At 41.4% G+C, this 13,541-nt stretch overlaps 3 protein-coding genes across 6 annotated transcripts in view; all 3 read right to left on the reverse strand.

Moving 5' to 3' along the window:
• hoxa3a (homeobox A3a) overlaps positions 1 to 5,607 on the reverse strand; it is a 33,667-nt gene extending 28,060 nt beyond the window's left edge. For 2 of the 3 annotated variants that reach the window (XM_042436503.1, XM_042436501.1), the window contains exon 1: positions 1,856 to 2,325. The gene's annotated coding sequence lies outside the window, so the exon portion shown is untranslated. Of the gene's footprint in view, positions 1 to 1,855; positions 2,326 to 5,526 lie in introns of those variants that run through there. The other variant, XM_042436502.1, reaches the window with a different exon arrangement.
• Positions 2,462 to 5,613, reverse strand: LOC121913730 (homeobox protein Hox-A7-like). 2 transcript variants are annotated; one of them, XM_042436512.1, is made up of 3 exons: positions 5,527 to 5,613; positions 5,033 to 5,349; positions 2,462 to 4,100 (listed from the first exon to the last, which is right to left on the reverse strand). In XM_042436512.1, exons 1-3 carry the CDS (start codon positions 5,553 to 5,555, stop codon positions 3,787 to 3,789), a joined length of 660 nt encoding a protein of 219 aa, XP_042292446.1. In that variant the 5' UTR covers positions 5,556 to 5,613; the 3' UTR covers positions 2,462 to 3,786. The 2 variants fall into 2 exon arrangements, with proteins under 2 accessions (XP_042292446.1, XP_042292445.1); XM_042436511.1 differs by having other exon boundaries at positions 5,033 to 5,567.
• Positions 5,614 to 8,541: 2,928 nt separating this feature from the next.
• Positions 8,542 to 13,507, reverse strand: hoxa9a (homeobox A9a). The gene is made up of 2 exons (XM_042436694.1): positions 10,053 to 13,507; positions 8,542 to 9,666 (listed from the first exon to the last, which is right to left on the reverse strand). Exons 1-2 carry the CDS (start codon positions 10,603 to 10,605, stop codon positions 9,425 to 9,427), a joined length of 795 nt encoding a protein of 264 aa, XP_042292628.1. The 5' UTR covers positions 10,606 to 13,507; the 3' UTR covers positions 8,542 to 9,424.
• Positions 13,508 to 13,541: the final 34 nt, after the last annotated feature.

Below are 13,541 nucleotides of genomic sequence, written 5' to 3' on the forward strand. Positions count from 1 at the left end.
ACGAAGCCTACATAAAGGAAAGACCTCGCGTCCAGCGCTCTGTGTTTGGTTACCTCCTTGTGGAATTTTTATGGCACCTTCGTCTCTGGAAGGCAGTGGCCTGTCCTTTGCTTTCCCCCTCACATGCTTTTTCCCCAGAGCAGCGCTTTTACTCAGCGCAAGCCCAATCCTGTGTTACTGACAAAAACAGTGAGATAGATTATATATTCTGGTTCAGGCATGTGTGCCCTTTGCTGTAACAGATACCCAGAAGGCACGATCTAAGAAAGGGTGAATACCGGGCTCCCACATCCGTGCTCAGTGGGTCCACAATAAGAGAAGAACTAAGGAGTGTGTGTTGGCTAAACAGTCATGCTCTAACAGCTGATTTATGGCTGGCCAATGGCAACAAAGTTCCCACGAAAATTGTTTCCTCGAGTCGAGCGAGGGACACACCCGGGAACTAAATAAGGACCAAAAGAAAAGAGAGGAAAGAAGTGAGTGCGCTCTGATGTCAAACATGTCGGGCTGGGAATGAAAGAGGTCACTGCTGCAGGAAGAAAAGGAGGGCAGTGCACTCTGCAGGCACCTTCACACACTAGCACTCACGCTCGTGAGGATATGCAAATATAATCCCACAATATTTTAATCTAATTTATTCATAAATATCACTGCGCACGGCTGCAGCACCACTAAAACTCACTGCGCTCACATTTATTATTGTTAACATTTTGTGAAACCCAATGAGCAGCATAATTCCCACCTAAAAGCAGCAGAGACACTTTCCAGCGGAAGGAATTAGATTTTAGATATAGAAATAAGAGGCAGCAGCACTCAAAACACATGAAGACCGCAGCGATTTTTTCAGTCAACATTAATGTGAATCTAATTTTTTTTTTTTTTTTGCAAATAAAACAACGAAAAGGACAAATATTTAAACTCGGACACGAAATGGAAAATGAACATTACATTGAATGCATTTACATTCACTTTCGCACCTTTAGTGGAAATCTGTCCACACTTTGCGTTTTAGATCTTCACAGAAATAGGTTGTCTGGCTGTCTAATAATTTATTGCACAAAAGAAATCACTGCAGTGTCACAACACAGAATATTTGGCTCGCTGAGTGTATGTTAAGGAACGCCATGAACAATACAGAGGTGCAATGATAGTGTGCAAATGAAGCTTTCGCAGATAAACATTTCAGCGTTAATTTCCATTTTCAGGGAAATTCTTGCGTGTCAATAAAATCTCATTTAAACACTTTTTCACCCCGTTTTTTCGCTGTTATCTCATTCATCAATACAATATGCATCCAGGGCCTTCATGCACTCATATGAAACACAAAACGTTACAAATGTATTCATGGACACAAACAGAAACAGAAAATAGAGGTCGACCTGCTTGAGGTCCATCCTGCACCGCAGGCATTTGCAGTAAAACAAGCAGAGCTGCGACCACAATATCTCCTGTGTCCCCACAGGAGGGCGTCAAAGAGCACATCATTTGACTACCATCCACCCAATGAATTTTGCAGCCGAGAGCACATCCCACTTTAAAAACCAACAACAAACAAATAAAGCCTTGACAGCATGCAAAAACCAGCCTGCATATCAACACGAAACACTGCTTTCCATAAACTCAAGGTTGTGTAATTCAGACTGATCAGATTTTCCACGTTGCATCTGTTATTCAAATCACAATCATGTAAACTGCAACATGAAACCATGTTTACAGACTTGTCAGCTCTGTTTATTTAAATAATGCGGTTCAATATCTAAATAAAGATCTGATGCTTATTTGCTTAGGTTGGTGGTTACTGCAGGTAGATAAAAGAGCAAGCATGCATTTGACTGACAGGTTTCGGTTGTCTTACCTTTTCTGGAGAATCTTGTCAACAGGGGCGGTAAGGGGAGGGAGTTGGCAGGTGCAGGCGGGCAGTTACTGAGATAAGTCTCCAGCTGGGTTCCCGGACGGAAACTGGGGCTCCAGGGGGTCAGTGACGCACCAGGACTCCTTGCACTCATCTTGCCAAAACGTGTCAGAGGACCGACATTAGGGCACCCAAATGATCCAGTCATGTCCCAAGGCGAGCCTCTGGCGAATTTCTGTCTCGTCAAGAAAAAGAAACCCTCCAAACTCCAAAAAAAAAAAGAGAGAGAGATGTGAGAGGCATAAAATGTAGGAGGTCGCTGGTGAAAACATCCGTGTGGAAGCTCGGGACCGTTAAATGAAAGGCTGTTCTATTCCGCTATTGGAAATTATATATAAAAAGTTCATGTTCACGGCTCTACGTCACGTGACCAGCTGTGGCCAATCGGAGGCCGAGCCGCGTCGTAAAGTTGTATTGCTATGTTGTAAATTTTCATAAACAACAACGGATTTATGACCCATCGCTGGAGGGAGAGATGGGGGCGGGTGGGGGGTGGGGGGGGGGGGGGGAGACAGAGAAGGAAGGGGGCAGGTCACCGACAGGCGCCATCTTACCGAGGGAAGAGGGAATGCAGAGTTCAGCAGTAATTTCCCTTCATCTGCAGCCTGCCCCATCTCGCATCCTCATAGCTCACATTCCCCAACTCCAGTGTTTACCTAACCCTCATAATGGACTGCAACATGTTTCATTACATGCAACCTAATATTGGCCACTGTAAGCGGCACTTACTGGTGACTGTAAGCGCCTCTAATTACCATGATTATCACCTGGTTGTTGCGGTAACACATTGTTAAGTGCGCAAAGGCTGAAAGCAAATAAACAAATAGACAAGTAGAAACTATTTTATTCCATTATTATACTTTCGTTTACAGATTTAACACAGATCTAAAAGGTTTAGATATCTATTTTTTCACATATTATCTTATTTACATTGAAAACTTGGACATTGAACCTAAAAATATCACAGTAGTTGCACATTTTGAATTACTATAGCCTTCTCATTTTACACTTCAAAAAAAAAAAAGTAATAATCTGATAGTGAAATGTAATGCTGTCTAAATAAATGTGCATGCATTGAGCCTATTTGTTTGAAAATCTATAGGCGTTAAATATGCAATAATACCAACATTTACAGAACACAGCTAAGACTTCAAAACATTTACATTAGGGTATTCCTGTTTACAATATCATAAGCAAGTTGGTTTTCTGGGAATCTGAGGTAGGAAGTTCATCCAAAACTAAACAAATATTTCCTTCAAGCCTAAGATGTAGACAAGATAAATAAGTCGATAACAGGAATAATTGATCTTCTAATTAATAAACAGTGAGAATAAAAATGATACACAGGTACTTGAACTTACTGAAATCTCACAGTTTGGAGGCATTTGACTGAGAAAACATTCACTTTTTAATTAGCCTATATTCAAAATAAGGCACATTCACGCAGAATGTTGTATTTGTTCCCTTTTAGAAATACAACCGTCTGTGGGGGTGAAATCCTCGGATAGGAGGGATATTCGTTGTGTCAGTGTTTGAATATTAGGTAGATTTTCGTTAAGGAATGTTGATTCAGTAGTACAGTCAGGTTAAATTAGTATATATAAAAATATAGTTTGATTAGGTAGATAATATCGCTCTTTCATGCGGAGCCTTCTTATGTATTTCGGGTTTTCTGTTAAATGCTTATTACATAATTTCCCTCAGCTGTCATTCAATTAATCAGCCTACAAAGCTCGTAGAAGCATCAGTGGCGTGTGAGCATTTGAGATTTCCTTTATCCATTAATAACAGTGTGGTTTCGATTTTCTTTTTTATTTGCTTGTTTATTTGTTTGTTTTTTCATTGACGATTTAATTGTCTGTCCGTTTCTTTCGTTACTTTGCAGCCTTTTCTGACTCCAAACCGGCTCCTCGTGTGTCTCCAGCATCGGGCTCCTCGGCCTCGGACACTGCTTGGATATCATGATCCTTTTCCCCTGTGGTGGGCACCAGTTCGTCCTTGTGGTCTTTCTTCCACTTCATTCTGCGGTTCTGAAACCAGATTTTGATCTGTCTCTCTGAGAGGCAGAGGGCATGGGCTATCTCGATCCTACGCCTGCGGGTCAGGTACCGGTTGAAGTGGAACTCCTTCTCCAGCTCCAGGGTCTGGTGCCGGGAGTAGGTCTGCCGCCCCCGCTTTCGGTTTGGATCTGTGGGAGAAAAGACACGACAGCTGTATATAAGTTGCAAAAGACATGTGGCGTATATTTCTGCATGTATGAAATATGAGACTGCATGAACCATTAATTAAAGTGGCGTTGACACTGGTGCTGACAATAAAAACTTGTTGTAGGAAACATCTTGGGTGCCATTAATTTATTTTTGATTGCGCAATTAATTGTGGCTCATATTTGACTTTACCCACTTTCCATACACACACACACACACACACACACACTAATCAGCAGGGTAGTTTTTTCCTCTTTTTTTGGTAGTTTCTCTACATCTGTTTAAAGTAGTCCTGCTGGGGTCTTTCGCTCATGCCTCCTTTGATACTCTGCATGTCTTTCCAATTAAAAGCCAGTGATGTTCTGCTCACCGAAGGAGTCATCAGTAATTAGATTACAGCCGCAACACCTTCTCTTTCAAAATTTTAACCAACGCCTATGTTTCAAATTGCTTGCATTCTAAATCCATCTGACTTCTTTATGTAGCCGACAATACTAGTGCATATTGATCCAAGAATGTGGACGAACGAGTTTCAGAAAATACCAGAGCCTCTGCAGTGCAGACCCAATTAGAAAAGGAGCTGCAGAGTGCAGAACTGATTTACACAACAGGCCGGTCTTTTTTTACAACCACAAAGGGGAGAAGAGGCTATAAGAGTAATAGGAGTGCAGAGAAAAACCCCCAGCGGCAAGGTCTCTTCGTACTGAACACACAGAAGCGCTGGCCAAATGAATTTATGGCTGCAGAACTCATTAGTTGCGCAATAAAAGTTTTACGATTCTTTCCATGCAACACCAATGGCTTTACGAAATTAATTGAACCACTAACGGCAAGTGTAACTATCCCAATGCTTTGTAAAAGCATTGACCTGAGGGCTTTGAAATAGCGACCAAGAGATAGTATCCGCACATACCTGATCCTCTCATCCAGGGGTACATCCGGTATTGTTTGTCCGGCGGCGAGGTGAGGGGTCCCGGCCCCGGATGGCAGCAGCTGTCGGTGAACAGGCGGCTCTGGTCAAACGGGCTGCAATGCAGTGTGTGTGCGTCCTGCCCCCGGCCACAGCCCGAGGTAAACATAGGGTGGCTCTGGTACACTGCATTGTTGACGTTGTAAACTCCAGATCGGGACGGGGCAAACGCGATGGCCGCAGCAGTCCGAGCCGAGCCATACTCCTCTTCACTGGGTCCAATACCGCAAGAAGCCCGGTCTATGTTTGGGAACAGAGAACTACTCGCCGTATATTTGCTAAGAAGACCATCCACATAATAAGAACTCATATTTTTTCTCCCTGATTTGTTGGCCCAGAATCCTCAGTGTCGTTTTTACGAGGTAGCGTGATATATGACAGCAATACACCTTAGATTTACACCAAACCCCATTTTCACTCTGGACTAAAGAACTCACCCACATGACTCAGGCCTGGCCGCTCTCATCCAATCAGCAGGCAGACATGGATTTCATTATGGCGCAGACTGCAGAGTGGGATTAACACTTCACGCACAAACACATACACACATATAAACACACAGGAGAGAAACTCACACAATTCCAGTGTTAAGAGGTAATTTACGTATCTAAATTATATAGTATTTAGTTTTATGTTACCTTTCTTAACACTACTTTACAAATAAGTATCAATTGAGGGATTCTAAAATGTTATGCATCTACGTGAAATACTTTTAACCTCCTTGATATTAATAATTTACACTCTCAGTATAATAGGATACAATAATACCAATAACAACTAAACATAATAATCGGTTATAATAGCTGCTATACTAACTGTAGCCTAACGGCCTATTTATAAACTAATAACGGACATTAAGTAATCATGTCGGTTTCTATTTTCAACACGAGCCGCTGTTAAAATGTATTTTGGATTAGGCTACATATCGCACATAGCGAACATATCACATATAGCGCGAATGATCTACGTTGTTAGAAACAGACTGTTTATTTCCCAGGAGGTTTGAACATTGTTGTGCACATAAAATTCAGGACTGGATTTCTGAAGTGAAAATTTGAGCTTAAATAGAAATAAAACGATAATAATATTTTTAAATTGTACGGACTGCTACTACTACTAATAACAATAATAATAACAATAATAGCCTAATAAAACAAATAAATAATAACGAATTCGTCCTACAAAAATAGTTTCTGACTGAGATTGCAATGTTACCTAAATTATACATTTGCGTAAACTTTGCGTACAATAAACATAATAAATAAAATAAGAGAAGTGTCAGAATAACATTGGTAGCAAAAACTGAGCAATTAAATTGTTATTATTAGTCGTAATAGTAGTAGTAGTAATAGTAGTAGTAGTAGTGGTAGTATTAGTAGTATAAATATAATGAAAAATACACCAAAAATTCGTTAAAATTATTTGCAGACATTGAGATCTATTAGAAATAATCAAATAGCAGTAATCCGACATCTTGTGTTTTGTGTTCTGCACAACTGAAATTAAATATGTCTGGAATTCAAATAAATGTGTTAGGACATTGAAATCTGCATAATAATAAATGTAATGGGAAAATCTGTTCATATTTCATGTTGGTGTCGCTACATACCCCTGCTATTAAAACCGGTTCATTTAGTTAAAACACAGCAGTGATCAGAGAGCCAAACCAGAAATCAAACAGTCTCTGTGTGCTGGCTGATTCATTCATCCCCACAGAGCCGCAGGCTAAGGAAGCAGCTTCTGCACTGAGACTGTAAAAAGGTGTCAAATTATTTGGCTGGACTCTTAAAATGTTACTACAGTATGTTGCACAGTGCAGGTTCATTAGAGAGGAGTGTTAGTAGTAGCTGGGGAGATGTTGTGGAACAGTGTCTCCACCGGCTGGTGACTTGTAGGGACTGCAGGGTGTGGAGGCAGCAGTGCGCAGGCGTTTTATCTTTCTGCTGCAACCCGGGAGCAAATACAAGATAGAAAAAAAGTAGAGAAAAGAGAAATGACGCACAGAGGTAATGTCAAGTTTCTTTTGTTGTAATTTTTTGAGCAAAGCGCTGATTGCTTTTGGCAGATGTGTCCAGATGTACTTTGATATAATCCACATCTAGAGGCCTACCACTGTGTTTGAAACTAGCTGCTGGCTTTATTGCTCCTTTTTCCTTTAGGATGGGCCCGGCGAAGGAGCAGAGGGCGGAAGGTTCCCAGGTAGAAACAAAAGATCGCTCCAAATGACCGTGAGTCCTGCGCGTCCCCGTCGGGGAGAATCCAATAAAGCTGATCATTTCCGCTCGGCCTTTTGTCCAGGGCGCAGTCCCACGGAAAGAGAAGAAAAAACAAATGGGTGCCATTCTGGAAACGGCCTAATTGTGTCTGGACGGCCATAAAGCCATTAAAACTGGAATGCCAGACAGTATAGCAGACCAGGCGTTTTATTGCACTGTCTCTGCTCGAGTCTTTGAAGTTTGGGTCCATCTGCGTCCCCTAACGCGTCACAACAGCACTCCAGTTGGACTAAAGTCTTACCTTCTAACTACAATAATCTCTCCTTTTCGGTGCAGCCCTTAATGAGGACTAAATTGCCTGGTGTATCTGACAGAGCCGTGTCTGTCTCTGGTCGACCGTGAGACCTTGCAGCTCTAGCTCACATTGGATCTATTTTCTATTTCTTTGTGGCAAATATGTTCCAACATGCAGGGACTTGAGCCAGTCTCAGTCAGGGATGCGGAGGTCATATTTTAAAAATAGACTTGGACCTCTTCTTTGATAGACTATTTTGAATCCAAAATTCCCCGGCTCGTTACATTTCATAATATTCATTCATAAAATCCTTGTGCTTGTTGTAAGTTGGTTTTGTCGAGATGGCGCTAAATGACAGAGCTTTAGACCGAGCGGCCTTGTCATATCTGAGCTGAACAGCAACACACAGGCTGTATTATTTTGGGCTTCAGCTGTCGAAGCCCTCGATGTCTTTTTTTTTCTTTTGTTTTGTTTTGTGTCCTCTCGCCTCGCAGCGCTTTGCACCCCATAAAAGGTTATAGCAGTAATTGTCTTTTATGGCTGTATACAGCTAACAACATCCTCTGCCAAGACGCAGCTCAGTATCAAATCCAGAAACACACACACACACACACACACACACACTAATCAAAATGCATACAGCTATAGGTGAATAACTATGTATGTATTCCTGGAAAATACTAAAGATTTGTAATAATTTTACAAATACAAAATATTTGTAAAACTTGTTAATGACCTGCACTAAACTCGAAAATACACATATTTTTTTGTATATTTTCTGTAGATATTTGCGTGTGTGTGTGTGTGTGTGTGTGTGTGTGTGTGTGTGTGTGTGTGTGTGTTAACATTCAGTTGACAGAAGTATCCTTCACATTTTTTGCAGTGCAAAAAAGCACCAATAAATTATTTTGTGATTTTTATGAAAACATACAATTCGTTTCTATGTCAGGCCAAAATCCAATAAGAATGTAACGTGCATGAATTCGCAGATATAATTTGTTTTATTTAATAAATAAAGTACAAATTACATTTGTGAACCAAAAGTCAGACGGTCGGCAGACCGTGAGGTATTCAATAAGTAGCCTACAGTGTTTTGTTTAATTTCCTCTCACTAACAAACATTATGTTCTTTCAAAATGTTACTCCCTGAAATTCAGACATAGTTCAGTATCTATATGCAAGCAAATCTACTATAATTCGCCATCGGAAAAAAATAGGTTATTGTAGGTAGTTGATAGACATATAGGTAGTCAATCATGTCATGTAATATAGCTTCTATAACATTTAATTTAGTTAGCATTTTCAAGGAGGTTTCTGAGGTTTTTGCACCTACTTCAAAATGCGACCAGTCTGTTTTTCTGCGGTGACAATGTTAGATTCAAAATCATGGTCATCAGTCATAGTTCTAACAATAATAGAGAAACAACAATAAAAATGAATACATTTTACAAACTATACGCTCAGGTGACTCTGAGATAGACAACAAATAGAACTACAAACCAGAACACACACAACTAGAAACATCCATACACAAACGAGCACAAGGACCAAGCCAACTAATACACTTTAACGAGGTATTAATTCAAATCAACATAAGAAAAAGAACAAATTAAAAACGAGTGGGCACTGTTAAAATTGTGCAATATAAAGGTAGTCGCATCAAACTGAAGCCCAACATGCTATTTTTACAAGACAGATAAGCCCAATAGCTTATGTTATATAGAACAATAAGACAATGAAGTTTAAAAACAGGGTCCAGCAGAGTTAAGAGCTTCCACACATAAAGCTCACTAACAGCCTAAATACTGTATATGTACGGTTCAGTCACTCGTCTTTCGGTGCGCCGTCTTTATTAAACTTCTTCATCTTCATCCTGCGATTCTGGAACCAGATTTTAACCTGTCTCTCGGTGAGGTTTAACAGCCTCGCCACCTCGTACCTACGGTCTCTGGTCAGGTAGGTGTTAAAGAGGAACTCTTTCTCCAGCTCCAGGATCTGGTGCTTGGTGTACGGACAGCGCTTTTTTCTCGTGGCACTCGCGTGGAGCCAGCTGGACACTGGGTTATCTGGAAAGAGTGGGGTGCGACACTGGTATGAGGGCCCGTTGCTGAGTGTCCAAATGTACAAACACACATCACTCATAACGGCTCAGACCAACAAAAACTAAAAAAAATCTCCCTATTCTGATGAGAGGGAAATGGCTACACATGCGTAAACGGAACAACATCCAAATTAAACCCCTCTATTTGTCTCCCTCTGCTCACGTTCACTTTAAAAGCTGTAAAGGTTATCTAATATAGCAATGGGAGCTGGGCCATTAACAGTCCCCATAAGGAAATGGCACGTTCAGAATAGCATCTGTTCAGACGCGCGCCCAACATCACGTACCCAAATCCTCGCAGCTTTATGCGGTATAAATAGTATAAACATAAAGGACTTTGCAGTGACTTACTTGGATCAAGGCCCGGTTTCTCTTCGCCCTCCCCGCTCGTGTCCCCTGCCTGGCCGGACAGTGCGTCCTTTTCCACTGGTGATGCCGTGGCCACCGTCCCGTTGGCGTAATCAGAGAGCAGCAGCGCCGTATGGGAGCCGGGCAGCGCGCCTTCAGCTCGCGTCCCCAGACCCTCCGGTTTGATTCCGTAGTGATGGGTCGTCGGTAATCCGGTCATTGGCAGGGAACCGGACATGGGCTCCAGCAACCATGACTGATAGCGACTATCTGTATCTGCACCGACCGGGCCTTGGGGATGCCCATAGTGGTGATGATACACAGACGAGACGGTGCCTGGGAATTGAGCCGGAACGTGGCTCCATGACGGGCCGAATACCGTCGGTTTGGACGGGAAGGTACAAGTCCCAAGCTCGCTGTGGTCGCTGATAGTGGCGGACTGTCTGGCGTGCTGCAGCCCAGGACCGGAGGGGTATCTCGGCACCGAGAGCTCCTCGCTCTCGGGCAGAATGAGGGAATCGACGTAGTAACTAGTCAGCGTTCCGGATGTCGACATGGCAAAAAAATGATACTTTCACATGTACGCAGTCATACAACAGATACATGCAAAAGTAAAAACGCGCACACACACCACACACACATATACACACGCAGTAAACCCAGCCTCACAAAATAACAATGTGGAGAAATCAAGTAGCAACTTGGCCCCTCAGAGAACTACAGTGGGCTAGTAATGGGGAGACAGGCTGCTATGCCATTGGATAGCAGACACACGTGATCATAAAGGCTGAACAATAAAGGATAAATCAATCCCTTTGGTCATTAAATACTCACCCGCTCTCCTATAACAACCTCTAGTTTTAAAGCTGAGAATTATCAAGATATGAGAAAGATCTGCTATCTGTGAGATGGAAAATATGAACAAGTGAAGAAAAAAGAAACTTGTGCAGTATCATATCCAGTTGCTGCTGTTAAAATCCCTTGTTGGTTATCCAAAACGATACAGTATGTTTTTGGAAACCTTATTTTACGAGGTACTTTATAGGACACGTAAGCACCCTACCATTGCTTTTCACCAAAACACATTGTAACCACCACCGTATTAAAGAAACTTAGCAGCTCAAATCTCAAACAACGTTTGGATCTCAAATCCTGCCTATATGAGCCACATTTTTATTTATTTTTGTCATGTTTCGGCTGTGTCAGACATTTTCCAGTGGCCGTTTAATCCCCCTTTTTTCAGTTTAAAATTTTTGACAGATAAATATGACACATCCGAGCATATGCTGCCAGAGCTTATTGTAGGGTAAAATAGCCTTGTTATTTGCAATCTAGTTATTACAATTTTATTTAGGTTACTGCCTCTGCTAGTGTTGTGTATACCGACACAAATACACATAGCATAATGCTCATGAAATGGACATGTTTATTCCAGGCTACAATGACAAAAGTTAGTGATTTAGACTAAAGATATTACACATTACGGCATATGTTGGGCCTAAAGCACTAAGATCTCATAAAGCGCATGGCAGTATATTCCTTTTAATGTAAATAGCGAAGCCAAATGTACTTTTATGTGACAAAAGGAATCAATGAACATGACTTTTTCCTTCAAAATCAGAAAATATTTTTATTTTGAATTATTCAGTCAGAAAACAAAAAGAAAAATGAAGCAGGACTATTTTATTCCCAAATTTGTCTTATTAGGTGCAGCTATAGACTTTCATTTGTTAGGCTTATAATTACGATACAACACTACTGGTCTACATAATAAATTAAATAACGTCAATTGACTGGATAGACTATATAAAGATATAACGTAACACGTGTTACAAAATGGCCATGTAAAATTGAACATAGAGAATAAAATAAAATAAATAAAGCAAAGAAAGCAAAATAAGTGTTGCAGGTTTATAAATGACCCACTGAATTTAACCGCGATAGCTGAAAATTTATTAAATAATTTGCAAACAACATGTTGGTGTATCCCGGTTTCTCGTTGCTCATTTAAGCCGTTTGTTATTTGCAAAGCCGTTATCACTTACGGGCCTATATGACGGTATCATCACCGCCATTAACAGAATAAACTTTAATGATTGTAGCAGCTTGTACTTCGGTGTAACGTTACACTTAAACAGAGCTAAAAATAATGCGTAATGTGGCGCTTGTGGTTTCCTCCTTTTAAAAGTGAATAGTGCGAGGACACCAGTATACAAGAGCACATATAAAATAGAAGTAGTCTGGTGAATGTTGAGATGATAATATGTAGTTAATAAATAAAATAAATGAACGATGAATTGCCCGCCAGAACTGTATTAACATCTGCAGAAATTAGTAAACATATTATGTTAGATTTGTGTTAATATAAACGGAAGCCAAATGCATCCAGCCGAAAAATACATTAGTCTTTTCAGACAACCAGTGAAACCTAATAAAATATTTAAAGTTTAATGAGATTTAAAGCATATACAGAAATACATCAATGTGGATTTTGCAAAACGTGCTGGCTGTGTGCGTGTAAACATCCGTGACATCCTGAACCTAAAACCGTAGCAGATTTCACAGCAGCAACCTTGAGTTCTCACATATAACGCTGCGTGTTTTATTTATTACCAGCAAATAAACGGAGAGCTTGGCCAACACCCCACAAGGCCACATGCAATTCAACACGAAGGAACTCTCCCCACTCTGTTGTTGCTATTGCATTTAGAAGAGAGAGAGGACAGAGAGAAGGCACAAGGTGCACGTTATCTGGCCAACAGACTTCAAACAAGCCGAAGGGGGGAAGAAAGGAGCGGCTGTGAGCCTATTTGTGCCCTAAAAGTTAGAATAGACAAACACCTCCAGAGCAGGAAAAGACGCCACTATGCCAATGGCTCTCAGGCTGTAAACCTAAATCACGGTGTTTTTTCACCCAGTTTACCGCAGGGGCTATTCACTTCTTTTGCCTCTGCAGATAACAGCCTGTCTGGCGGATCTAAATATCGCCATAAAGCCTTTCCCCTCCTTTTGTCTGAGCCACTATTGCGCAGCGGAAGCATCCGGTCTCATTGCCCACGGAGGTCGCTGTTGCCCCATTCACCTTCCCCTTCCCCTCCACTGCAGTGGTCGTAACCGAGGCCTTGTCTGGCGTGTCTGCGTCACTACTACTCACGGAAAACACTCACGGCTTTACCCCTTAATCCCAAGTCCACGACGCATACTGCAGCTCGAGCTTTGATCACGTTTAAATTCTGCACACATGCCGGCCTGGGTTTAATTTAAAGGTGAAAAAACAAGTGGAGAAATCTAAAGAAAACATAACAGGGGACAGGTTAGGGATATACACACACCAGCCAGTCACCCCCTCCCCCGATTTATAAACCCAGGAGCTTTAGGAACATGCTTCCAAAACATCTCTCCACAATTTTCAACAAATCCCATCAAGCTTTATGTCCCTGATGTGCTTTCCTTTTGGTATCGATGTATGTAACTGGGGCAATTAAGACAGTT

Source organism: Thunnus maccoyii, chromosome 15, assembly GCF_910596095.1.
Source record: "Thunnus maccoyii chromosome 15, fThuMac1.1, whole genome shotgun sequence".
NCBI classification, from domain to species: Eukaryota; Metazoa; Chordata; class Actinopteri; order Scombriformes; family Scombridae; genus Thunnus; species Thunnus maccoyii.